The sequence below is a fragment of the Macaca thibetana genome, chromosome 12, assembly GCF_024542745.1.
Source record: "Macaca thibetana thibetana isolate TM-01 chromosome 12, ASM2454274v1, whole genome shotgun sequence".
In the NCBI taxonomy this organism is placed as follows: Eukaryota; Metazoa; Chordata; class Mammalia; order Primates; family Cercopithecidae; genus Macaca; species Macaca thibetana.
Window position 1 is genome coordinate 128,380,119 of NC_065589.1, and position 27,562 is coordinate 128,407,680.

Here is a 27,562-nt window from a genome sequence, read left to right on the forward strand (position 1 = left end):
TTACTCCAGTTGATACTTAGGTCTGAGCTGTCCGGTGTGGTAGCCACATGTGACTTTAGAGTTAGAATGAAATTAATTAAAAATTCATTTTTTCAGTTTCCCTAAGTATATTGTTAAGTAACCACATGTGGCTGATGGCTAAATGGCTGAAAAGTACAGATATAGAATATTTCTATCCTTGCAGAAATAGATACTGCTGATGTTGACACTTAAGATGAATAAAAAGTAACAGCAATAAAATGTAACTTTAGGAGAGGTAACTCATCTAATTTATAGCATAACAGAGAGAAATGAAATTGGCAATGGTTAAGCAATTTCTACCCTTGTTCAGTAAATAAATACATCATCTCTTCATAAAGAAATAAATGAAATTTACTGTTTTTCCCTGGGTATTGCCTGGATTGTAAAATGCTTCTCCCACCTCCTTACCCCAACCTTCTTCCTTGTAGGTTAGAGTTACTTGTTATTGGTAAATAGCTACAATGGAGACTAAAGACCAGAAGAAACACAGAAAGAAAAACAGTGGGCCCAAAGCTGAAAAGAAAAAGAAGCGGCATCTGCAGGATCTCCAGCTAGGAGACGAAGAAGATGCCCGGAAGAGAAATCCCAAAGCTTTTGCAGTTCAGTCTGCTGTGCGGATGGCTCGATCCTTTCACAGGTATGTTAGGGTACAGTCTGGTCGTTCTTCCATTGATTCTTTTTAAATAGTAGGAGCCTCTCACAGGTGACATTTGGATTCATGAGTCTAGTCCAGCTCCAAAGGACATGGAGATGCGTGGTGTGTGGCTTTCACTAAAACGTGAGAAGCTTTCCCATAGAAGCTGCCTTGCCTCCAGCATCTGCACACTGGTTGGTGTTTATTGCCCAAGATGCAAGAATTTATAGAATTTGTTTGTTCCTAAATTTTAAACTGTTTCTATGGTGATAAGTGTGCTTTTTTTCCCCCTAGGTATGTTTTACATAGTTGTAATATAAAATAAAAAATTACAATATTTAATACTAACATAGCTTTATTTAGTGTGTCCTTGTGATATGCCTAGCGGTATACTTTAAACATTATTCAACTAAATGCTTCCAGCAGCCTTACCAGAGTAGGAATCATTCTTGCCCTCATTTTATGGGTAAGAAAACTGAGGTCAAGAGAACAAGTTACCTCCAATCATGTAACAGTAAGTAGGAGAGCCAAATTTAACTCCAGAGCCTCTGCTCTGTTATGATGCACTGCCTCGGTATTTACCTTTTGGTTTTTTTAAAAAACTATTAAAATCACTCTTAAAACAGTCAGATTTAAGGAGTGTTTAATTTTCAGCTCTCTATGCTATTGAAGTCGTCTTGTTACATCTTTATTGAACAGCAGTTATTTGGATGGGGCCAGAAGTTAACAAGTTAATAACTGACAAGTTAATTATATATTGTCTGTTGTCCTCTCAATAAAATGTGCTAAAGTACTCATATATATAAATGTACTAAAAAAGTTTACTTATAAAGTTGATACCTTTTACTCTATTTTGAAAGTGAGTTTACTATTTATTTATTTATTTATTTATTTTTAATGAATAGGACTCAGGATTTGAAGACAAAAAAGCATCATATTCCAGTGGTTGATCGAACTCCACTGGAGCCCCCACCAATAGTGGTAGTGGTGATGGGGCCTCCAAAAGTTGGAAAGAGCACTTTGATACAATGCCTCATTCGGAACTTCACCCGGCAGAAGCTGACCGAGATCAGAGGCCCTGTGACAATTGTGTCAGGTAGGAGATGCCGCAACAGACACAGAGTTGGCGTGGCTGTTGTCATCTGAGGGACATGCATGCATTTGTTGTTTTCTTGAGCGGAACATGTTAAATATTGTCATATCATGTTACCTGTCTTATACTTTTACTAAGTTGGCTGTTAGAAAAGGGTAAGTTCCTGGAGATAAGTATGTGATAATGTTCACATTGAAAATGTGCACGTTTGCCTTATGAAGCCACATTCTGGTGGAAGTGCGAGTTTTCTCTTTTTCCTATGAAAATTGTCTGCTTTGGGAGATGGTGACCTTTCCAAGTTTGAGGGAAAATGAAACAAACTTCCAGTGGTAGAATGGGAATGTGCAGTCTGAAATCTCTTGTTATTGCAATAGTATAGTTGGATTGAGGCTTTTCTTTATCTTTGGAGCATCCATATTTTCTTTTCCCTTTTTTGAGACAGAGTCTTACTCTGTGGCACAGGCTGGAATGCAGTGGTGTGATTACAGCTCACTGCAGCCTCAACCTCCCAAGTTTAAGCAATCCTCCTACCTTAGCCTCCTGAGTAGTGTATGCCACCACACCTGGCTAAGTTTTCTTTTTTTCCCCTTTTTTTTTTTTTTTTTTTTTTTTTTTTGTAGAGATGGGGTTTCCCCATGTGGCTCAGGCTGGTCTCAAAACTCCTGGGCTCAAGGGATCTGCCTGTCTTGGCCTCCCACTGCACCCAGCCCATATTTCCTTGACCATTTTCTTTTTACCTTAATTTAGAAATAATTATTGTTATGAATATTCTGTTGCATTATGTTTGAGGATGTTTGTAGCTATAGTGGGAATACGGGAAGTTTTGATAGAGGTAAAGACTTTGGCCTGCAGCTGAACAGCAGGATCATGGTTATCATGGAGCCTGTGCAGTCCGAATTTTCCCTGTTTGAGCACTTTTATTCATCTGGGTAGACTTTTGATATTATTTAAATTTAGAACACAGCAAGAAAAACAGAATGGAATTTATTTTATTTTACCAGTTTTTGCCTATAAAAACGAACTTCTGGTACACTCCTGTAAACTTACATGATGTTTTACTGGATGCAGTTAAAAAATGAAAATTAGAGTTGATGGTTCAAGTTTTTTCAGGATCTTTTTAAAGTAAAATTTTCATCTTTTCACTTATAGGTAAAAAGCGCAGACTCACCATTATTGAATGCGGGGTGTGATATTAACATGATGATTGATCTGGCTAAAGTAGCAGATCTGGTAAGTCAGCAGGGGCAGCCTGGGGTGCTGATGGAGACTTAGAGCATCGTGATAGGTTATTTATCCCTTGATGAAAGGAAGAGAGTCCTATGATTATTAAAGGAATCATAGTCATCATCAGTGATACAGTAGATATGATTGAATTGATGATAATAATTATGGTAATAAATATTGTTATATTAATAATAAAAATGGAATGTGCACAATGAAATGTATTCCAAAATGTAAAAGCAAATCACGGGATGAAGAAAACCTTTAATGAACACAACTAATAAGAGCTCATTAATATGTATACATATATACATACAAATATATCATAGTAAGTACCATTTTTTCTTGGACTCTTCCTGGCACTGTGCTAACTGCTTTCTACAAATTTAGCTTATATAAATCCTTGATGCACCCTTGAGGTGAGTAGTTATTATCTGTAGTTTACATAAGATGAAATAGAGCCTCCCCAGCAGTTAAATAACTTGTGTGAAGATGGGACCCTTGTTCCTGATGGTTCCAGAACCTTCATCCTTAATGATAATGCTAAAGTAAGTACATGAATTGCCCTGAAGAAGTGGTCAGAGTTTAGCAATAAAAAATCTAGACAGTACTCAGTGTATGGAAAATGTACATACTCTTGCATTTATGGAAATGAAAATGTTCACTATTCTGGTATTCTATTAACTTATGTTTTAAATTAGAAAAAATAAAAACAAATTAGCAAAAAAGTAAGCCATATTGATGAGGAAGTGTGGGGTGAGAGATACCTTGGTTTTTTTTAGACAGCTGTTTGGTAACAAAGAGCTACAGATTTTATACTTTGGCCCAGGAATACTCCTAAAATATGAAGTAAAAAGTAATACACATTTTAAAGTTGTGCCATTGTAATGTCAGAAAACTAAATAACATTCAAATTTTGAACATGTAATGCTACTATTAGTAAAAATAAGTGTTATTAATGTAGTGTAAGCTTACTAAATCTTGTGTACTTGAAATGATCAAAATAGTTCATAGAAGTCATTTGTTTCTCTTTTATGTAAAATGTAGCAAGTTTCTAATATTAAAGACATACATATTAAGAGATGCCTTTAATTTTATTTTTAATTATTATGGATACATAATAGTTATACATATTTATGGGGTACATGTGGTATTTGATAGAAGCATACAATGTGTGATGATCAAATCAGGGTAATTAGGATATCCATCACCTCAAACATTTATCATTTATTTGTGTTAGGAACATTTCAATTTCATTCTTGTAGTTATTCTGAATTATATAATAAATTGTAGTCCACCCTATTGTGCTGTTGGACACCAGAATTTATTCTGTCTAACTGTATTTTTGTACCTGTTAACCTTTCCCTCTTTGTCCCTCCCTCCCTGCTCCCCTTCCCAGCCTCTTAACCATCATTGAGAGAGATGCCTATTATGTAAATCTTTTAAAGATTTTTCAAAAGGAAACACACACACATTTGGTAAAGTACTCTAACTGTAATGCAGGATACGCACAATGTGCATTTTTCTTTTTCCTTGGTGTAACCGCTGGTCATTCAGATCCCTGCAGAGCAGTATCCTTCTAGATGCATATAAACACGCATACCACCCTTTAAAAACACAAATGGTAGCTTATTTTACACACTGTTCTATGCTTTGCTTTTTTCATATAATGTATCTTGGAGGTATATAATAAGTAAGTACTGTAACTCTGCCTCCTTTTTAATATAATACTCCATTTTATGGAGGCACCATGATTTATTTAGCCTAGCTTATGTTGATTGCTCTGCTGTGGGTTGTCAAAGCCGCCTGTGTACAGCAAGGCACACACAATACATGAATTTGGGTGTGTACGTGCGTGTGTGGATTAGGGGAGTAACACTGGCTTAGATGACAAAGACTGGCAGCTGAGGGACTGTTTGTTCCCCGTTCTTCCTGACCCTACAACCAGCTGCTTGCCCCCTGGCACTCTGTGACATTAAATGTAGTGTGAGGATATTCTGCCTGTCCTTTGAGCTGGTCCAGTGTTGCTGGAACGCTGTGCTTGCTGCCTCAGTCTGCAGTGGCAGCTGTGCTTTCTCACAAGCCCACCTTCATATATTCTGTGGTTTCGGATTTTGAGTGTTGCCTAGTTTAATCAAAGATGGGCATTTCTGTTTCCATTTTTCTTTGTTGTTAATTTTAGTTATCTATGCAAAGATAAGAACAGAAATGTTTTTAATACTTAAACTAGAAGTTTCCAGGAATCAATTCTGAAATTATTTTGCATCTTTGAAGCATCTTAAAAGTTAAAAATTGGTCTCATCTGCTTATATTTTCTTACAGACTACCAATCATCATAATCTTACTGTTTTTTTGACCTAATTCTAAAATGGCAGCTATTTAAAAAAAATTTCTTAACAATTGAGTTATCCAAATTAATATATAAGATAGAGGTTTCCACTGCGTACTTCTCAGCAAAAAACAGTTTTTTTTTTCTATGAGGAGATTGAAAGAAGAGATTGGTTTTCTGTACATATTTAATATATTTCATTGATTATCACTTTCTTCCCATTCTTTGGATGTCAGAGACCTGTTATTTGGCTTAAAAATACCTTACAGAAAACTTGATTTCTTTAAATTAGAATTTCTTAGGTAAGGGCCAGGTGAGACCCAGCCTTTTCTGAGTTACTTCTCATACATTAAAATTCTTATAATGGAAGTTTGCATCCTAGTGGACATCGTCTTATGATTGGCTTTTAGAGCAAGTCAGAGGGTGGTGGTTTCTCTGTCTGGGTGATGCCTATGTAGTTATTTGATTTAGTCTGGAGTGTGACTTTTCTGTTGAGGGCCAGATAGTAAATATTTTTGGCTTTGTGGATCATATCTTTTACAGCTACTTAGCTCTGCAGTTGTAGTGCACAGGCAACCATAGACAAAATGTAAATGAATTAATGTGGCTATGTTCCAATAAAACTTTAGTTACAAACACAGGTGATGGGCGGGATTTTGCCCGTGGCCAGTTGCCAACCCCTAGTGTAAGTGGTCTGTTTTGGTAGTTTCTTTGAAAAATGATGTGTTCTGTTTGTAGGTACTGATGCTTATAGATGCCAGCTTTGGGTTCGAAATGGAAACATTTGAGTTTCTAAACATCTGTCAAGTACATGGCTTTCCTAAAATTATGGGAGTTCTCACCCACCTCGACTCCTTCAAGCATAATAAGCAACTGAAGAAAACAAAGAAGCGATTAAAACACAGGTTCTGGACAGAAGTTTACCCGGTAAGAGGAGAAATGATTGTTGGATACTAGCAGTATAATCCTTTTAAAATACACTGAAGAGGCCGGGCGCAGTGGCTAACACTTGTAATCCCAGCACTTTGCAAGGCAGAGGCGGTCGGATCACTTGAGCCTAGAGTTTTGAGCTCAGGGCAACATGACCAAGCCCCATCTGTACTAAAAATGCAAAAATTAGCCGGGTGTGGTGGTGTGTGCCTGTAATCCCGGCTACTCAGGAGGCTGAGAAGTGAGAATTGCTTGAACCTAGGAGGCAGAGGGTGCAGTGAGCTGAGATCACGCCATTGCACTCCAGCCTGGGTGACAGAGTGAGACTCTTGTCTCAAAAAAATAAGTAAGTAAAAATACTGAAGAGACATTAGTAAACGTCTCTCTAGGATTCGCCTCCTGAATTCCGTTTGTGTATGTTCACAGTCCCTGGCCTCCTGAATTCCTTTGTGTGTGTGTGTTCACACTCTATGGCCTGCTGAATTCCTTTGTGTGTGTGTTCAGCCTCTGGCCTGCTGAATTCTTTTGTGTGTGTGTGTTCACAGTCTATGGCCTGCTGAATTCCTTTGTGTATGTGTTCAGTCTCTGGCCTGCTGAATTCCTTTGTGTGTGTGTTCAGTCTTCTGGAAGGTTTCCCTCAAGAGAGTGCTTGTTCTGGGCCTCTTGGTGTATCTCATTTGTCTCTGTACCTGCTGCGCCAGGCAGTGTCTGGCTGTTTTGGGGTCGGGACTTTATATAATAGAGTACATCAGAAATTTCTCCTAGTTACAGGACCAGGCACTGCCCCTTCCTTTCTATACTGTTCTGGTCCATCGGCCACAGAACCGTGTCTGTGCTCAGACGCCTCACCTCCCTCTCCTCACCATACTTAGATGGATGCCCCGGCTCAACTGCAGAGCAGTCTGCCTCTGTGGGGTTCTAATAAGTCCTGAAAGAAGCCAGCAAGGCCCTGGAAGCCTCAGGACAGTGGCTTTGCTGGAAGTCTCCCTTCTTAGGATTGCTTCTTGTTTAGAACTTTTATTTTGTTGCAGTATTGATGAGAATTTAATTGAAATTTAATTTTTAATTTTGCTCTAATGTTTAGGGTGCCAAGCTGTTCTACCTTTCTGGAATGGTGCATGGAGAATATCAAAACCAAGAAATCCACAATCTGGGCCGTTTTATTACAGTTATGAAGTTTAGGCCTCTCACATGGCAAACTTCTCACCCTTATGTCCTGGCAGACAGGTAAAAAGTGATTGTAAATTTTTTCTTCTTGGGCCATATATTTCAAAGCTAAAAAGGCTAGAAAAAGAACAGTGATAGGATTTATTTTGTGCCTGTTTGAATAGTGGGGATAGTAGTGTAGTTGATGGGAAATGTCTACTTATATCATTGCTCAAAGATGCTGTGCCTTTGGGAGTAAATTAATTATGAGATGTTTAGGAAAATGGGAGGACTTGGAAGCATTTAAGGCTACAGAATGTGGCCCCATCCTACGTTCAGCCTCAGTTTTGAGTGATGCTGCCTTCGTGCCCGGGTGCTTGAGTCCTTCGTGTGTGCCTTCACGGCCTTCAGTTTCCTTCCTTTGTGCTCTTCCTCATGTGGTTTTCTCAGCCTGGAATACCCTTTTTCCACCTGCCAGAATCCAAGCCACAGTAAAAATCCCAAAGCACAGGCTCACTCTCTTCCAGCAAGGGATTTTCTGAATATGTTCTTCACTCTTCCCTGACCCCAGGTGGACATCATCTCCCTGTCTGGTGTCTTCTGGAATGAAAATGTCACTTTCAGCCTAGAGACACAGTTGTGTGCCTGCCCCTTTTCCTCTGGTGGATGGGGAATGGTGCTTCTTTATTTCTGCATTTTCTAGTTTTCTAAATGATGTGCTTAGTGGACAATAGTGTGATGAGTCATTGACACCTGAAAGGAGGTATAGGAACTTTGGCATTCATTTCTGCTGCATGATTGAGTTTATTTTTCTAGGATGGAAGATTTGACAAACCCAGAGGATATCCGAACAAACATCAAATGTGACCGGAAGGTGTCACTTTATGGTTATTTAAGAGGAGCACACTTGAAAAATAAAAGCCAAATTCACATGCCAGGTATTCTCTTGTTGTAGTACATACTAGAATTACACATAGGATTCTTGGGATGACTTCATTTCTCAGGAAAACCGAAAAATGACCAAACAAGGGAAGATGGCCTCGCTGGAGGTTTTTAAAGTAACCCAGATGTGTGTAGGCCTGCAAAGGTGTTATCAAATCCCCTCTTCTCTGACCTCTTGTCTTGTAGCTAGAGGGCCACTGTTCCAGTGTGGCACAATGCCCTTCTTTAGTGTCATGGGTTAAGCCCTTGGACTATGGCTCGTTTTTAACCCCCCAGTCAACAGTAGATACTTCTGACTTCTTGTCAGCTGAAGCTTGCTTTTGGATCCTGTCTTCCAGGGGTAGGAGATTTTGCTGTGAGTGACATCAGTTTCCTCCCAGACCCTTGTGCTCTTCCTGAACAACAAAAGAAGCGCTGTTTAAATGAGAAGGAGAAGCTGGTTTATGCGCCTCTTTCTGGAGTTGGGGGTGTGCTGTATGACAAAGACGCTGTCTATGTTGACCTTGGTGGCAGCCACGGTTTTCAGGTATCGGTGAGATGGGCGTCATTTCTCTGAACTCTCATTATTCTTTCCGAGTCTATTTTTTAATCACAAAAAAATAATGTAGTCAGCTTTTATTTATTGAAGATTTTTCTCTTGTACTTATAATAAAGGCCCAAATGCATATTGTAAATATATAGGATAAAAAAAATACTTTTTTTTCATTGTACCAAGCAGAAGAGTCCTGTCCTCCATTCCTCCTTGATCCATGGCCCCAGCGCGGGCCCTGCTGCCATGTGGTGCCTGCATGGCCCATCCCCGTTTCTACAAAATCAGTGTGCTTGCCAGCTCTCATTGGTCTTTTTCTCATTCACAATGGTCTCCTCATTCTGTATTTTAAAGTGGATTTCAAGTATTAATTTCTTAGTTCTGAAGTGGAATTTTATTGGGTTAAAATTAGGGTTATTTTAAAATGTTAGAAAAGCTAGCATTGTTGTAGCATTGGAGCTGAGGTTTTTCTAGCTAGGTGTTTAGGTTATCAGGTTACATACTCCCTGAACTTTGGAAAAGTTTAATGGAGATGGGGATCCATTTTAAGCTTTGTTGTAAGGATTTTCTTCTCTGCTTTTTGAGGCATTAAGAAAGGTTCTTAGGAAATGTGTCTAAGATAATTTTGAGAAACTGAATGAAACCAGTGTCTCTCCAGGATCTTTGTGCTTTTCTCACGTGCTCTTTCTTGGTGGTCTTGACAGGACGAGGTGGGGCCCACCCATGAGCTGGTCCAGAGTCTCATCTACCCACCATCTCCACCATTGATGCCAAGATGGCTTCAAGTCGAGTGACACTGTTTTCTGATTCCAAGCCACTTGGGTCAGAGGATATAGATAATCAAGGGTAAGTCTGCTTTTTTTCTATTTTTAATAAAAAGATGTATTACAGAAGATCATATCACCCATAATTCAGCCATCATAACACATTTTGGTGGGATTCATTCTATGTTGTTTTGTTTTTCTTTGTGTGTGCATGTCTCTGAGGGCTCTTCACTTACCTGACATTACAAGGGAGTCTTTTCTTGAAATAAAATACAGGATGCATTTTTCAACAGACCCCAAATATTCCTCAAATACCACGCCATCTTCCATAGGTTGCCTTTTGTTTTTTAAGAGACGTGAGGCCACTTGGCTTTCTTTTGGTGGCCAAAACACTAGAGCAGAGTCAAGGAGTTTGTGGCTGTCCAGAAGCCACATGCCTTGTCTCTCAAAGTTTTATTTAGATTATGCTGTATTATCTCCCCATGGGTAGGTTTCCATGGACGTATGGCTTATGTGAATTATTTTTCAGTCTGGGTTGGGAATTTGTATACCTTTATACATAGTCGATGTTTGCAAAACATTGGTTTTGTTGTATTGATTTATGACTCCCAGTAAAATTTAGCTGAAAATTTTGAGATTATCTAGTTTGTAATTTGTTACAATGTGCATAAACTACCTAGCTGAATGCCTGACAGATGCAAAGTGTTCGCCGAAAGATCACTCCTTTATAATGAAGTTACTAGCGATTTTCATTTTTGTATATCCTTCTAGTCATCTTTATCTACAAGAATACTCTATTCTACTATAGTTACAGTTAAAATACATAATTTTATTTCTATATTCTGAGCATTTCCTTTTTCTATACAGTCTTTATGTAGTCACCATTTTGTTATTATTGGTGTATTCTTTTTTTGTGTGTGTGACAAGATCTTGCTTTGTCTCCCAGGCTAGAGTGCAGTGGTATGATCTGGGCTCACTTCAGCCTTGAACTCCCAGGCTCAAGTGGTCCTCCGGCTTCAGCCCCCCAAGTAGCTGGGACTACAGGAGTGCGCCACCACTCCCAGCTAATTTTTTTTTTTTCTAGAGATTAGGTCTCACTGTGTTTCCCAGGCTGGTCTTGAACTCCTGGGCTCAAGCAATCCTCCTGCCTTAGCCTCCCAAAGTCCTGGGATTACAGATGTGAGGCACTATGCCTGGCCTATTATTGCTATATTCTAACTTATCCATCTCTTTTGGTGTGATTTTCAGTTTTTTCAAATTTATGTTTTCATAATTTTATATATCTTGCTACATTAAATAGCTTCATACAGTTTTATACTGTGATTTTAGCCTCCTGATGATTCTTCTCTATCAGATATGAAACTGGTGACTTAAAATGGATGTTCTTCCTCTGTCATTCCTCCTACATTTGTTAGCTGGCATTTTTAACAAAGAGCTTTCACTTCTCCCCTTTATTTCCGTATCACTGCTGACTAATGCACTTGCGTTTTGTTCCATGGGTTATTTTCCATCACTATCATTATTCTTCCTGATGCCTATGCTGTCCCAGATTTGGCCGCAGGAGCCTTCAGCCTGTCTCCTGTGTCCTTTCAACTGTCTCTGTTAGTCTTTGAGCATTTCTTACTTTCTGACAGAACAAGAGGATCCAGGCTCATTTTGCCCTCTTTCTGCCTTGGGCCTGGACTCAGCCATTTCTCTTAAGGATCATGTATTTTTAGCTTAGAAATTAATCAACTTTCAAAAAAATCTACAAAACACTAACTTCCCTTTTGAGCAATTTTTTTCTAAAATTAGATTTTTGTTTTTTAAGGGTTATTCCTTTATTCTCTCTCTAAGTTTTTTTGAAGTGTGGTGTTAGGGAACCATGTCCGAGTTTGCTTATTAATTCTTCCAATGTTTATCAGATCATTTTTTCCCTATGCTATGTCATCTTAAACAATTCCTTGACATTTTCTGTTTCTTTGTATTTTTCATTGACTGTATTGCCATTTGTAGATTAGCTGATTAATGTACAAATTGAATTATTTTGTATTTCCTTGGTAATACAGGCTATTGATGCCAAAGGAGGAAAAACAAATGGACTTAAAAACTGGGCGAATGCGTCGGAAAGCCATTTTTGGAGATGAAGATGAATCTGGAGATAGTGATGATGAAGAAAATGATGAAATATCCGAAGATGACGAGTTGGAAAACGGCTCTAGTGATGAGGAAGCAGAAGAGGAGGAAAATGCTGAGATGACTGATCAGTATATGGCTGGTAAGGGCGTCAAACGACGGAAACTTGAAGAGTTGGAAGAAGACAGTGAAATGGATTTGCCAGCGTTTGCTGACAGTGACGATGACCTTGAGAGGAGCTCAGCGGAAGAAGGGGAAGCAGAGGAAGCTGATGAAAGCAGTGAAGAAGAGGACTGCACTGCAGGAGAGGGGGGCATTTCAGGATCAAAGGCTGTTGGAGAAGGTAGTAAAGCAGGGCTGTCGCCAGCTAATCGCCAGAGTGACCGTGTGAATCTGGAGAAGTCTTTGCTGATGAAGAAAGCAGCTCTCCCCACTTCCGATTCTGGGCATTGCACAGCTGAAGAGGCGTTTGCATCTGAAGATGAATCTGAAGAAAGCTCCTCACTCGGTGCAGAGGAAGAGGACTCAGAAAATGAAGAGGCTGTTAGAAAAAAGCTTTCAAAGCCTTCTCAAGTGAGCAGTGGTCAGAAACTGGGGCCAAGGAACTTAATTGATGAGACCAGTGATATAGAAGATTTACTCAAAGAGGAAGAAGATTACAAGGAAGAAAATAATGATTCCAAAGAAACCTCAGGTAAACTTAAATTTAGTTGGTTGCTGCTATCAACTTGGCTCTCGAAATGGTACCCAATGGAATGTCTCCATTTGGGGGTCTGTTGATTCTGTGATTTTGTTAACTGTTGAAATGCTGCATTGTGGATGGATCTTGAGGGAGGGGAGGCATGTAAACAAGCCTAACTGGAGGTTGGCTTTGGTCGTTTCAGGTGCCCTCAAGTGGAAGGAAGACCTTTCCAGAAAGGCAGCTGAGGCCTTTCTGAGGCAGCAGCAAGCAGCTCCAAACCTCCGAAAGCTTATTTATGGGACAGGTAAAGAATTCTGGTTCAGAGCTGGAAATGTTTTAGTTTCTCTGATTATTTAGATGAGGGAATTGGTTGGAGGATTGGGCTGGTATTGTTGACATCCATAATTGCTGCCCATCACATTTCATGTTTGACGGATGTCTCTAATCATCAGCTTATGAGGACTACACATTGGTCTTATAAAGTAGACTTAATGGGTTTGCTGTAAAACTTGATGCAAATGCTGTCCATTGCATTATGTTATGTTTCCTATTTAAAAGTCCTTCATGAGAATTTTTTTGTAGATTAGTGCCAAAAAAAATTTCTGCCCATAAAAATATTTACTTTTTTGCTTTCTGAGAATTAGAACACTGTATAACACATTTTGTTCTCCCTTTTGCCCTTGTCCTCTGATTTTATGCTTTACTAAACTTACCTATATATTCTTTCTGGTAGAATTAATGCAAAAATAAATATATAGTGATGAACTTTACATTGTACTCCCTGGTTACTGCATGGGGAGATCAAGGCCACATGGTGAGACTTTTGGGCTCAGCCCAGTGAATTGGGAAGATTGTTGTATACTGTTTTTCATTCAGGTTTTGTCTAGGTACTCTTAGTGATGAGAGGCTCAATATTCTTTAGCGCTCTTCTTTAGTAATCTAAAGCTCAGCCTTTAAATGTCCCTTCCCTCCCTCCACCGCCAATATTCTCACTCCTTCTCAGCCTCTTAGCTGCTGCTGTGCAGGAGCGCAGGAGCCCCACACATGTACAGCAATAGCTTCCTGGCTCTCTTAATCTGTGACTGCCCTGCCCTCTCAATGCCTAACTCATATGTGGCTATTGCCATACCCATCACAGACAGAGGCCCTCAGTTCCTGAGTTCGAAGACTCATGGCCTAACTGGTTAAAAATGATGGGTCTTCTAGGGCTGTAGTTTTTGTTCTCACTTTTCTACCATGGTGTCCTCTTTAGTGGCAGAAGATAATGAAGAAGAAGTGGTGATACCCAAGAAGAGCTTGGAGGGTTGTTTCGTGTCAACCAGCCTGACAGAGAGTGTAAGCATAAGGCTGACTCTTTGGACTGTTCTAGATTTCTTGTGGAGGCCCCCCATGACTGGGATTTAGAGGAGGTAAGGCTGGGTAGTACATTTGATTTATTAGAGAATTAGAGAATTGTTCTAGAATAAGATTATCTGATGTCAATATTGCTTACCTGTTGTTGGCTTCTCATTTTTACAGGATTACAGGTCATTCTTCCAGATATTGCAGTGGGCACTTCATGCATCCTAAACAGTAACATGTTCTGAGTTTAGTTAGACCATGTACGTGGCCCACGGAGGACAGGTTCAGCTTCCAGTGTGGACAGTAGTGTGCATCTTTATTTTGAAGCATCACACATAAGTTTTTATACATCAGATGTATTTTTTGTCTTATCACTAGGATATACGTAGCACCCTTGAGTTAACATTTATAGTTCCTGCTGTTTGTAAGCATAGAGAAATCTGTGATACCTGTAAATGTTCTTCCTGCAGCTCACCACTTTGTAATCACACTGGAATTCATTCAGTACTCAAACTCACCACAGCTCACCCTCCTCTGAGACCTCTTCTCTTTCTCTCTCTCTCTTTTTGAGATATGGTCTTGTTCGGCAGCCCATGCTGGAGTGTAGTGGCACAAGCCTACACTCAATGCACAAGTGACTCAATGCAGCCGCAGCCTCCTGGGCTCAAGAGATCTTCCCATCTCAGCCTCCAGAGTAGCTGGGACTATAGGCATGAGCCACCAGGCCTGATTAATTTTTGCATTTTTTGTAGAGATAATGTTTCACCATGTTGAGCTACTTTCGAACTCTGGGTTCGCGTGATCTTCCTGCCTTGGAACCTCCCAGAGTGCTGGGATTACAGGAGTGAACCATCACGCCAGCCCCTTTCTCTGTATTCCCTTCTGGAATATTCTGATCTTCCAAAGGCTGCCTTCTTTTTTGTCAATTCAGTTTGGCTTAGATGTCACTTCTCACAGAGGCCCAATTGCTATCATACTGCCTATTGTAATTCGCCAGATAACACTTAGTGCACTTTATGAGATTTTATTTAACCATTCTTTATGGTGAAATTTAATACAGATGTAGAAAACCACGTAAAAACAATTGTTTAGCTTAATGGGTTGCCAGAAGGTGAATACCCCTGTACTCAACACTCAGGCTGGGAAATCAAGCTTTGCTGCTCAATTGTGACACCAGCCACAGTCCCCTTCCTCCCTGTAGAAGGAGGTGTGGTCCAGCCTCTTAAGGTGATGCTTTCCTTTTCTTCCTGGTTTCTTCCTCCATGCTTCTATAAGCATCACAGTTTACTTTTACCTGATTTTCCTTACTGTTTTTCAGTCTTATCTTTTAACATTTTTAGTGAACAGTCTTTCCTTCCCATTTCTTTTTTTGGTTACATTTTATTTAATAAACCAAGTCTTTGGTCTGTAGAGTTTCTTGTATTCTGGACTTTGTGGATTGCTTTGCATCCCTCTGCAGTTTCACAGGCCCTCCTGTATTTCCTGTGAGTGGGTACTGAGCAATACTAATAGAACTTCTGTGATGAGCGGAATGTATATCTGAGCTGTGGGTTGTGGCTACTTGTGGCTACTAAGCTCTTTAAATGTGGCTAATGAGACTGGAGAACTAAATTTTAAATTTTATTTAATCTTTGTTAAGATTAATTTAAATAGCCACGTATTTGTAGTTACCCTGTAGACAAAACATCTAGTGGTTGGACAGGATTTAAATTTGATTTTTTTTATTTTTCAGCAAAACTGCTTCCTAAGTGGTGGTGTTTTCTCATTAGGAGGCGCATAAAGATTGGTTGTGTCCTTTTAATGATGTTAGATGTTATCAGTTGTTGGTGCTCAATGCCTAGAACCATCAATTTCTTAAGAACGTAGAGTGGTAATGTTCTATTCAATCATTTCTCTTTATGTATTAGCTGTAATACTTTAAAGAGAAACTTTTCCTCTTCTACTATTTGGTTATTCACTTCCATGTATGTAGGGTAAATGCTTGATTTTTTTTTTTTTTTTTTTTTTTGAGACGGAGTTTCGCTCTGTCACCCAGGCTGGAGTGCAGTGACACGATCTTGGCTCACTGCAAGCTCTGCCTCCCAGGTTCATGCCATTCTTCTGCCTCAGCCTCCCAAGTAGCTGGCCCTACAGGCTCCCGCCACCATGCCTGGCTAAATTTTTTTGTATATTTAGTAGAGATGGCGTTTCACCATGTTGGTCAGGCTGGCCTCAAACTCCTGACTTTGTGATCCACCTGCCTTGGTCTCCCAAAGTGCTGGGATTACAGGAGTGAGCCACTGCTCCCAGCCCATGCTTGATTTTTTAATCAGTTTTTGGAGTGATTCTCCAAAGGATACTTGTTTGTGAGTATCACTGTGATGTCATGGATATAAATGTAGTTGATGTGCCTTGTGCTCCTGCACCTGTTATCCGTTATTGAAGCTCCTCTTTATCCCACCTGTGGGCCTGTGAGTCTGTGCACACCAGCTCCTGAGTCCTTGTGTTACAATCGTAGTCGTTCTGGATCAATTCTTGCTCTGTGATATGAGAGAGCACTTGGAATCACCCATAAGAAGTCCTGATTTCTTTTAGTACAAAATGGTATTTCAACATGACAGCCTAGGCATAGGAATGCTTACTGCCATGAGTTGGTCATTACTTCTAGGCCTTCTCAGTGACCCGAACCAGGAGAGTCCATACAGATATTTTCAGTTCACATTCAGGACTACATCTTACTCATTCTTCCATTGGAGAATTATTCCTTGGTTGAATCAGAAGATGATGAAATTAGAGAATCACATAATTACTCATTTGCTTTATACTCTCTCATTTCTCTTTTCAAAAGTGACTGTGCCATTTTACTTACTCACTGGCACTGTATATGGGTTCCAGTTTCACCACTTCTTCACCAGCACTTGTTATTATCTGTCTTTTTGATTATAGCCATCCTAGAGGGGGTGAAATTGTGTCTCATTATAGTATTGACTTGCATTTCCCTGATAATGATGTTGAACATCTTTTCATGTGCTTATTGGCTATTTGTATATATTCTTCATATTGTTTGCCCATTTCAAAAATTGAATTACTTAGTTGTATGCGTTGTTTATATATTCTGGATGTAAGTCCCTTATCAGATACATAATTTACAAATATCTTCTCCCATTTTATAGGAATTAAGTTTTCAAACAGACAGGTTTAGATTAACAAATAGCAAGACCAACTTTGTAAAATACTGTCTCATTAGTTTCTAAGGCATCGCCTTAGAAACCTTAATACAATTGAAAATTAGTTGAATTAGTAATTATCTGTTTGTTTACTTACGAGGTTAGTAGACTAGTAGTATTTAATACTTTCCCTATCTGCTGCTTAATGTGTTTTATCTCTGTGGTTATACTGTCTCCATCAAAGGTAAAGTTATATCCTGGGCTCCTTTGGAATGAGAATATTCATGAAGGTGGGAAATATTTAAAGGCAAGTTGTTGCCTACTGCCATTTCTTAGAGTTGTTTTGCTGAGTGATTGGAACATCTCACCTAAGTGCTGACTTTTCTGTGTAAGGTTATGAACAGTATCAGAGATTGCTTCGTGACTGGAAAGTGGGAAGATGATAAAGATGCAGCCAAGGTCTTAGCAGAAGATGGTAAGTGAAGAGCTGGGTTCTTCAGGAAGACTGGCTTCTCTAAACTTTATTTTCTTCTGTATCTTAGACAATAGTCAAATTGAAAATCATAGTCACTTGTGAAATGCTTTGGGGAATTCAGACAGGAGTAATGAGCCAGGTAATATTCCGGATTTTCCTTTTATGATTATCTTATTTTCTCAGTTGGCTAACTGATTTACTACGTATGGACCTTAAAAGTGAGAAACTTTCCATAAATTTTAATCATGTGTTTGTTAAAAATAGATTTTGTGTGATGTGAAAAATACATACAAATGGCATTTATGTTTTTCTTTTCATAATAAAGGTAGTATGCATTGTAGAAAATTTAGAATGAAAAGTACATAACATACCAGAATTCTACTAACCCATAAAAAACCTTTGTTAACCTCTTCAATAGTTTCCTTCTAGTCATTTAAAAATCATATGTATAAACCTTTTTAGTTGTACTTTATATAATTTTTGGCAGGAGGATTGCTTAAGTGATGTACTTTATATAAATTTTGTCATTAAATTTTTTCAAAGATTTCATATTTATTATTTAAATATCATACCATTATTGAAGTCGTAATTTTTTCAATATCTAAGTAGTTTTGTACTTTGCTCATTTTATAGAGAACTCCACACTGAACAACTTTGAAATAATTCTTGGCTCATGCTTTTTATTTTCATAAGATAGATTCATAAGTGTTAGAATTGAGTCATTTTTATGGATTACAACTGCCACATGGTTTCTTGGAAGGTCATTCTTTTTGTTTTGTCTTGAGACAGGATCTCGCTCTGTTACCCAGGCTGGAGTGCTTTGGTGTGGTCATGGCCCACTGCAGCCTCAGCGTCGCAGACCCAAGCCTCCTGAGTAGCTAGGACTACAGGCTTGCATCACTACACCCAGCTAATTTTAAATTTTTTTGTATAGACAGTCTTTTTATGTTGCCCAGGCTGGTCTCAAACTCCTGGGCTTAAGAGATCCTCCTGCCTCAGCCTCCTAAGTAGCTTGAACCACAAATGTATACCACCATGCCTGGCTAATTTTTAAATAGTTCGTACAGATGGGAGTCTTGCCATGTTGCCTAGGCTGGCCTTGAATTCCTGGGCTTAAGCAATCCTCGCACCTTACCTCGCACCTTAGCCTTCCAAAGTGCTGGGATTATAGGCATGAGCCACTGTGACTAGTCTGTAGTATGTGAATGTATTCTTTTTTTATATATATATATATATATATATATATATTTTGTCTGGGCTTTCAGGTTCATATCATTGATCTCTGTTGGTTCATTTATTATTACTATAATTTAGTACTCTATGTAGCTTTATCATGTTATTAAGACCCCAGTTATTAAAACTGTGTCTCAACAGTTTCTTTCTCTTTTTATTCTGCTGGGGGCTTTTTTAAGCATTCTGCTGACTATTCTCACTTGCTTATTGTTTTTTCCACAGGAACTTAAGAATCGTCTTTTGTTTTCAAAAGAAAGTGTGGTGGGTTTCTTTTTTAATCACTTTAGTGAGGTATAATTGATGGTAAACTACAGTGTTTAAAGTGTACAATTTGATAAACTTTAATATGTGAGTATACCGTCGCCACAATCAAATAATGAACACATTTATCACCCTCACAGTTTACGCCACTGTGTAACCCTCCATCCTGTCCTCTTCCATCGCCAGGTACATTCAGCTGCCTTGTGTCACTATTCAGTAGGTTGTGCCCTTTAGAATTTAATCGAAATGGGATCCTACAATATGTGCTCTTTTCTGTCTGACTTCTTTTACTCAGCATGATTATTTCAAGATTCATCCATGCTGTTACATCTTTATTTCTTTTTTGGCTAATGGGTAGTCCATTGTATGATGTATAGCAATTTATTTATCTGTTAACCTGTTAAACAATTATTTCCAGGTTTTGGCTATTATGAGTAAGGCTGCTGTGAACATTTTTGTAGAAGTCTTTATATGAACCACTTTTATTTCTTTTGGGTAAATAAGTAGTTCAGAATGGACTAAATGGGTCATATGATAGGTACACATTTAATTTTTTAAGAAATTGCCCAACTGTTTTCTAAAGTGTTTACACCATTTTCCATTGCCACCATAACTTTATGTGACTTCCGGTTGCTTCACTCTTACATCTTTGCCAGTCCCTGGTAGTATCAGTCTTTTTAAATTGTAGGCTTTCTTTTAGGCGTAGAGTGGTATCTTGAAGTTTTAGTAACTAATGGTTTCGGGCATTTTTCCATGTGTTTATTTGCCATCTGTGTCTTCTTTGATGAAATATCTGTCCAAATCTTTTGCACATTATTTTAATTGGGTTGAATTCTAAGAAATTTTATGTGTTTTTGATACAAATTCTGTATGACATGTGATATGCAATTATTTTTGCCTAGTGTGTGCCTTGTCTTTTCTATTTTTAATAGTGTTTTTCACAGAACAAAGTATTTAATTTTGGTGTAGGTCAATTTATCAAAACAATTTTTTTGGGGGGGGAATGGATTCTTGCTCTGTCTCCCAGAGTGTGATGCGATCTCGGCTAACTGCAACCTCTGCCCGCTGGGTTCAAGCCGTCCTCCTGCCTCACTCTCCCAAGTAGCTGGGATTACAGGCGCCCGCCACCATGCCTGCCAAATTTTTGTATTTTTAGTAGAGATGGGGTTTCGCCATATTGGTCAGGTTGGTCTTGAACTCCTGACCTCAGGTGATCCACCCGCCTCAGCCTCCCAAAGTGCTGGGATTACAGGCATGAGCCACTATGCCCTGCCCAAAATTTTCTCTTATGGACTGTGCTTTTGATAGTGTATGAAAGAAATCGTTGCCTCACCCAACGTCACAAATTGTCTCATATATTCTATAAGTCTTATAGTTTCAGGTTTTACATTTAGGTCTATAATTCTTTTTGAGTTAATTTTTTATAGGGTGTTAGGTATGGATTTAGGTTCCTTTTGACATATTGATATCCACTTTTCCCAGCACCTTCTGCTGATAAACTATTTTTTTCCCTATTGAATTGCCCTGTATTGGTTGGCCATATTATGGGTGCATATTTCTGGGCTCTCTGTTCCGTTCCATTGATATATTTGTTTATTTTTATACCAATACCAACACTGTCTCTGTTACTTACAGCTTTATAATTAGTCTTGGAATTGGGTAGTTTTTAACTTTAGGTAGTTTTTCAAACTTTAGTCTCCTTTTCAAAATTGTTTTGGTTAATCTAGGTTCTTTGCATTTTCATATAAATTTTAAGATGAACATGTCAATTGCTATAAAAAAGCCCACTGCAATTTTGATTGGGATTTCATGGAACTTGTAAACAATTTGGGAAAATTGACATCTTAACCACATTGAGTTTTCTGATCTATGAACATAGTAACTCTCCATTTATCTTGTTCTTTACTTTCTCTCAGCAAGGTTTTCAGGATTCAGGTCTTATATCACTGTCAGCAATTTATTTTCATATCTACTTGTATTTATGTATGGCTAATATATAAGAAATGCAGTTGATTTTTTTATATTGGTCTTGTATCCTGCAATCTTGCTAAATTACTTGTTAGTTCTTTTTTTTTTTTTTTTTGAGACAGAGTCTCGTTCTGTCACCCAGGCTGGAGTGCAGTGGCATGATCTCAGCTCACCGCAGCCTCTGCCTTCCAGGTTCAAGCAATTCTCATGCCCCAGCCTCGCGAGTAGCCGAGATTACAGGCAGCCACTACCACGCCCGGCTAGCTTTTTTATTTTTAGTAGAGACGGAGTTTTACCACGTTGGCCAGGCTAGTCTCAAACTCCTGACCTCAAGTGTGTGTTTGGAGGGGAGGGGTAAACTTTGACTAAACAATATTCATGGTTTTCTAAGTAAATACTTCTTACTACCCCAAGGATTCTTTTTCTTTTATGCTGATTTTTCTCCTGTTCTGCCTGGGCTTCCAAGTTCTGCTTTGACCTTTCACCCTGGTCCAATCTCATATGGTTCCCCCAGTTTCTGTGTGGGATGGTTCTGGGAGCCAAGCAGGATTCTCGTTATCTACAGAAAGGCTGAGATAGATCCCAGTGGTTTTACTTTCTTTCTTTCCTATCTGGATGACTTAATTTTTCTTGCCTTACTGCCCTGGCCTAAACTTCCAGGACAGTGTGGGTTAGAAGTCAAAGTAAACATCCTTGCTTTGTCCTGATTTTGCTTATTTTCCACGTGAACTTAAGAATCGCCTTTTCTGGCTGGGCGCAGTGGCTCACGCCTGTAATCCTAGTACTTTGGGAGGCTGAGGCGGGCAGATCACGAGGTCAGGAGTTTGAGATCAGCCTGGCCTGGTGAAACCCCATCTCTACTAAAAATACAAAAATTGGCTGAGCATGGTGGCACATGCCTATAATCCTAGCTACTCAGGAGGCTGAGGCAGGAGAATTGCTTGAACCCAGGAGGTGGAGGTTGCAGTGAGCTGAGATCGCACCACTGCAGTCCAGCCTGGGCAACAGTGCGAGATTCCGTCTCAGAAAAAAAAAAAAAGAATCACCTTTTCTATTTCCAAAAGAAAAGTTTGTGGTACGTTTTTTCCTAATTAAACTTTTAAGTTTGAGGTAATTGTAGATTGACATGCACTTGTAAGAACAAATACAGAGAGATCTCCTGTATCTTATACTATAGCACTATCTATATATATGTACTGTGTATACTATGTGTACTGTAATACAAGGTCACAGCCTGGATGCCAACGTTGATACAATCTGCTGATCCTCTGTAGATTTTTCCAGTTTTACCTGTGTGTGTGTGTTTTACGTTTGTGCGTATATACTTCTGTGCTCTTTTATCACATGTGTAGGTTTGTGTGTCTACCAACAGTTAAGATACAGAGCAGTTCCATCACAAGAATTGCTTGTATTGCTGTTTTATAAACACACCCACGCCCCTGCTGTTCCCCAGCCCCCAGTTCCTTCCCTTGTGAACCATAATGTGTTTTCTGTTTCTACAATTTTGTCATCTTTAAGAATGTTAAATAAACAGAATAATACAGTCTATAACCTTTTGTGAGGGGCTTTTTTTCACTCAGCATAATTTCCTGGAGATCCATTCAAGTTGGTACATATACCATAGTTCATTCCTTTTTATTGCTGAGTAGTGCTGCATTGTGTGGATGTACCGGTTTGTTTAACCATTCATCTAAGATCAAGCTGGATTGTTTTCAGTTTGTTTTGTTTTGTTTTCAGACAGGGTCTTGCTCTGATGCCCAGTCTGGGTGCAATCGTGTGGTATTGGCTCACTGTAGCCTCGACCTCCTAGGCTCAAGTAATCTTCCCACATCAGCACCCCCAAGGAGCTGGGACTACAGGCATGCACCACCGTGCCTGGCTAATATTTTTTTATTTGTTTGTTTGTTTTATAGAGACAGGATCTTGCTGTGTTGCTCAGGCTGGTCTTGAACTCCTGGCCTATTTTCAATTTTTGCCTATTAGAATTGAGCTACTATGAACATTTGTATACAGGTTTTTGTGTAAATATGCACTTCCCATTTTTCTGGGAAATAAATGCCCAATAATGCAATTGCTGGGTCATACGGTAATTGCACAGTTTCATAGGAGACTGCCAGAGTAGTTGGGCCATTTGATGTTTCTACCCGCAATTATGTGAGTGATCCAATTTCTTTACATCCTTGCCAATGTGTGGTGTTCTCACTGTTGTTTATTCTAGCTATTCTAATAGGTATGTGATATTTCATTGTGGTTTTAAGTTATACTTCCCCAGTGGCTAATAATGGTGAGCATTTTTTCATGTGTTTATTTGCATTTTTATCTCTTCTATACAGATAAAAAATGTCTGGGGATGTCTTTTTTTTTGCATTTTTAAAAATTGGGTTGCATTGGGTACTGTGAGTTCATTATATATTTAACTCCATTGTCAGATGTGTGATTTGCAGATACTTTCTCCTAGTCTGTAGTTTTCATTTACTTAACAGGGCCTTTCACAGAGCAAAAGTTTTTATTTTTGATGAAATCCAATTTGCCAGTTTTTTTGTTTTTTGTTTTAGGGAATATGAAACTTGTATCAAGTCTAGGAATTATTTCCTATTCTTTGATCCTGAAGTTTTTCTCCTATGTTGTTTTCTAAAAGTTTTACAGTATTTTTTGTTTTCTCTTTACACCCATGATCTATTTTGATTTTTTCATTTTATGAGATATGAGATTTAGGTCAAGGTTTGTATTTTCGCCTGCGGTTGAATAATTTTTCTAGCACCATTTATTTTATTGAATTGCTTTTGACTTTTGTAAAAAGTTAGTTGAGCATCTTTGTGTGAATCTGTTTCTGGGTTCTCTTGTATTCCACTGACTTCATGTATCAATCCTTTGGTCAGTACGACCCTTGCTGTCTAGGTTCCTGTAGCTTTATAGTGAGTGTTAATGTTGAGTAGAGTGACTTCTCTTACTTTATTCTTCTTTTTCAAGATTGGTTAAGCTATCCCAAGGCTTGTGACTTTCCATATAAATTTTAGAATAAACTTGTTTATGTCTACAACAACTTAGCTGGGATTTTGATAGGGATTGCATTAAACCCATAGATCAGTTTGAGGGGAGAATCTTTTTCTATTTTGAGTATTAAAATATATGAACACAGTATATTTATTTATTTTAGTTTTTTATTTCTTTCATCAGTATTATGATTTTCAGCATACTGGTTGAGAATATGTTTTGATAAGTTTAGACCTAAGTATTTCATTTTGATTGATTTTCATTTGTTTATCTTTTATCCTGCTAAACTCACTTATTAGTTGTAGAAGGATTTTGTTTTGTTTTGTCTTTGTAGATTGCCTGGTATTGTCTACACAGACAGTTGTGTAGAAAACATAGAGACAGTGTTATTTCTTTATTTTCAACCTGTATGGCTTTATGGCTTTTCCTTCTTTTTTTTTTTTTTAATTAAATTTTTTGGGGGTAGTGACGGGGTCTCACTATGTTGCTCAGACTGCTCTCAAACTCCTGAACTCCAGTGATCTGCCTGCCTCAGCCTCCCAGAGTGCTGGGATTATAGGCGTGAGCGACCACACCCGGCCTTCTTTCTGTTTTAAATTTTTCTGCCTTAATTCAGTGACTGGACTTTTAGTACAATGTGGAGTAAGAGTGCTGGGAGTGGACTTCCTATGTTGTTCCCAATCTTTTCACTGTTATTTATTTATTGTCATGATTGGATGTTGAATTTTGTCTAATGCCTTTTGGTGTCAGTTGATATGATCATCTGGATATGAGTTTCATTCTTTACTCTTTTGATATAGATTACACTGATCCTTTTATTTTTTGAGACACAGTCTTTCCTCTGTCACCCAGGCTGGAGTACAGTGGTGCGATCATGGCTCACTGCAGCCTTGACCTCCTGTGCTCCAGTGATCCTCCTTCCTCCACCACCCAAGTAGCTGGGACTACACTTGTGTGCTATCATGCCTGGCTAATTTTTTTTTTTTTTTGTAGAGCCAGGTCTTACCGTGTTGCCTAGGCTGGTCTTGGCTTCAAGGGAACTCTTGGCTTCAAGGGATCCTGCCACTTCAGCCTCCCAAGCATTAGGTTTACAGGCAGGAGCCACCGCATCTGGCCTGATTAATTTTTTGAATGTCAAAGCAGTCTTGTATTCCTGGAATAACTCTCACTTGATCATGAATGAAAATGAAGATACAACATATGGAAATATGTGTGTTCTTTGTTTTTTCTTTTCATGTCAGATGGTTAATGTGCTAATGTTGTAACAAGGGTCAAGGGTGGCATATCCCACATATATGCGTGAATACCCAGTCGTCACACTTATGAACTATGAAAAGATCGCCATGTGAAAATTTTTAAACAAATCTTTTTATGTGTTGTTGGATTCCATTTGGTAGTATTTTGTTGAGGACTTTTTCATTCATGAGCGATATTGGTCTGTGGGTTTTTTGTTTTGTTTTGTTTTTTCTTTTTGTGGGGGTACTGTCTTCATCTGATTTTGGCATTGGGATAATACTAGCCTCATAAAAAGAGTTGCAAAGTGTTCCCTATTCTGTTTTCTGGAGGAGTTTGCATAGATTTGGGATGAATTCTTTAAATATTTGGTGTAATTCTGCAGTGAAACCATCTGTGCCTGGAGATTTCTTGTTCCAGAAGCTCTTAATTACAAATTTTATGTCTTTAATGGTTATAAGACGATTCAGATTATCTATTTCATCTTGCCTGAATTTTGGTAGTTTATGATTTTCAAGGTATTTCAAGTCCTGTTAGGGAAGTGGAAGTTGCACTGAGTGCCTTGAAGAGACCAGCTTGAGTAGTCTGAGGGTGATGTTTAGAGTATTTGCTTAACACTCTAACGGCTGCGGGAGCCTTTTTGATAACCCCTGTTTTATTCATGATGTTGTTGGTTTGTGTCTTCTCTGTTTTTATCTTTGTCGTAAAATTTATTAGTTTTGTTGATTCTATTCAAATAACCAGCTTTTTGTTTCATTGCTTTTCTCTGTTTTTCTGTTTTCAATTTTATTGATTTCTGCCCTTTATTTTTTTTTATTTATTTAGTTTTTTTTTTTTTTTTTTGAGACTGAGTTTCACTCTTGTTGCCCAGGCTGGAGTGCAATGGCATGATCTTGGCTCCCTGCAACCTCCGCCTCTGGGTTCAAGTGATACTCCTGCCTCAGCTTCCCGAGTAGCTGGGATTACAAACATGCACCACCACCCACAGCTAATTTTTTGTTATTTTTTGTAGAGACGGGTTTCTCCATGTTGGTCAGGCTGGTCTCAAACTCCCTACCTCAGGTGATCCACCCGCCTTGGCCTCCCAAAGTGCTGGGATTACAGGCATGAGCCACCACACCCGGCCAATTTCTGCCCTTATTATTTCTATTCTTCTGTTTGGGGTTTGTTAATCTTGAAGTTTCTTAGGTTATTGGTTTATCTTTTCTCATTTCTAATGTGAGCATTTAGTGCTTAAGTTTCCTTCTCTGTACTGCTGTGCTGTACCCCACAAATGTTCATGTGTTGTATTTTCATTCATATTTCCTTTGGGACTTCTTTTTGGCCCATGCATTATTTATATATATGTTGTTTTCATTATCAAGTATTTAGAGAGTTTCCTGTCTTTCTGTTATAGATTTCTAGCTTGATTACATTATGTTCTGAGAACATATTCTTATGATTTGAATTCTTTTAGATTTGCTGTGATTTCTTTTATTGCCCCAAATGTATTTCATCTTGGTAGATTTCTGTTGGCTTTAAAAATGTGTGTATTTTACTGTTGGGGAGTGGGGTGTTGTTCAGATGTCAGATTTTGCTGGTTGACTATTCAGATCTTTTGTAAATCCTTACTCCTTTGCTGCCTAGTTTCACTCTGTCACTTATGCTAGAGTGCAGTGGCACGAACATGACTCACTGCAGCCTTGACCTCCTAGGCTCAAGCAGTTCCCCTGGCTTAACCTCCTGAGTAGCTGGTACTATAGGTGTGTGCCGCCATACCTGGCTAAATTTAAAATTTTTTGGAGAGACAGGGCCTTGCTATGTTTCCCACGCTCAAACTCCTGGCCACAAGCAATCCTTTGTCTTGGCCTCCCAGAGTGCTGGGATTACAGGCATGAGCCACTGCGCCCAACCTCTGCCTAGTTTTAACAGTTGCTGAGAGGAGGATGTTGAAGTAGATGTCTTCTTGGTGGGTTAATCCTTTTGTCATTAAGCAGTTGTTATGGTCACTTCCTTTTCACGCCATTGGTGAAGGAGGGGTCCCTGCCCTAAAGTGTAGGAGATGGCTGAACACAACACCTGGTGTGGATGGATGAGATTGACAGCAGTGTTTTAGTCACATATACCCACAGCTCAGAGGAGGACACTGAATGCCACACAGGGTCAGATGGGCACCGTACTCTGTAGCAGAGTGAGGGCTGGGGTCTGAGGAGGCAGGCAGGCTTGGTAGTAACAAGAGCGCACAATGACTAATGGTGGGGAATTGGAGCACAATGACTAATGACTTCCTGAGGGGGAATGCAGTTGGCTTGTTTGAATAAATTCATGGGCTGGCAGACAGGTGAAGTGAAACTTCTTAGGCTGAGGTGCAGCTGCTCTGGCTGATAAAAGAACTAGCCAGGTGGGGAGCCTTTCCTGCTGGGTGGCAGGGTAGGAGCTGTCTGTCAGAAACAGGAAAACCCATGGCTAGGCCTTTGGGGCCCTGTAAGGCTCAAAGATGTCAAGGCAGCATAGGAAATTTTATTA

At 39.0% G+C, this 27,562-nt stretch overlaps 1 protein-coding gene and 1 non-coding gene across 2 annotated transcripts; one reads left to right on the forward strand and one right to left on the reverse strand.

Annotated features, from left to right (window-relative positions):
• Positions 1-68: 68 nt before the first annotated feature.
• LOC126933033 (ribosome biogenesis protein BMS1 homolog) lies at positions 69-27,234 on the forward strand. The gene is given in 15 exon segments (XM_050752484.1): positions 69-658; positions 1,561-1,751; positions 2,898-2,929; positions 2,931-2,978; positions 6,037-6,225; positions 7,313-7,455; positions 8,191-8,312; positions 8,655-8,842; positions 9,550-9,591; positions 9,594-9,691; positions 11,658-12,418; positions 12,609-12,710; positions 13,659-13,679; positions 13,682-13,815; positions 17,287-27,234. Coding segments are annotated over 15 exon segments (2,337 nt in total). The 5' UTR covers positions 69-482; the 3' UTR covers positions 17,377-27,234.
• LOC126933301 (small nucleolar RNA U13) lies at positions 25,060-25,163 on the reverse strand. Its single transcript, XR_007718539.1, has one exon. It is a non-coding gene; the product is annotated as a small nucleolar RNA U13 (small nucleolar RNA).
• Positions 27,235-27,562: the final 328 nt, after the last annotated feature.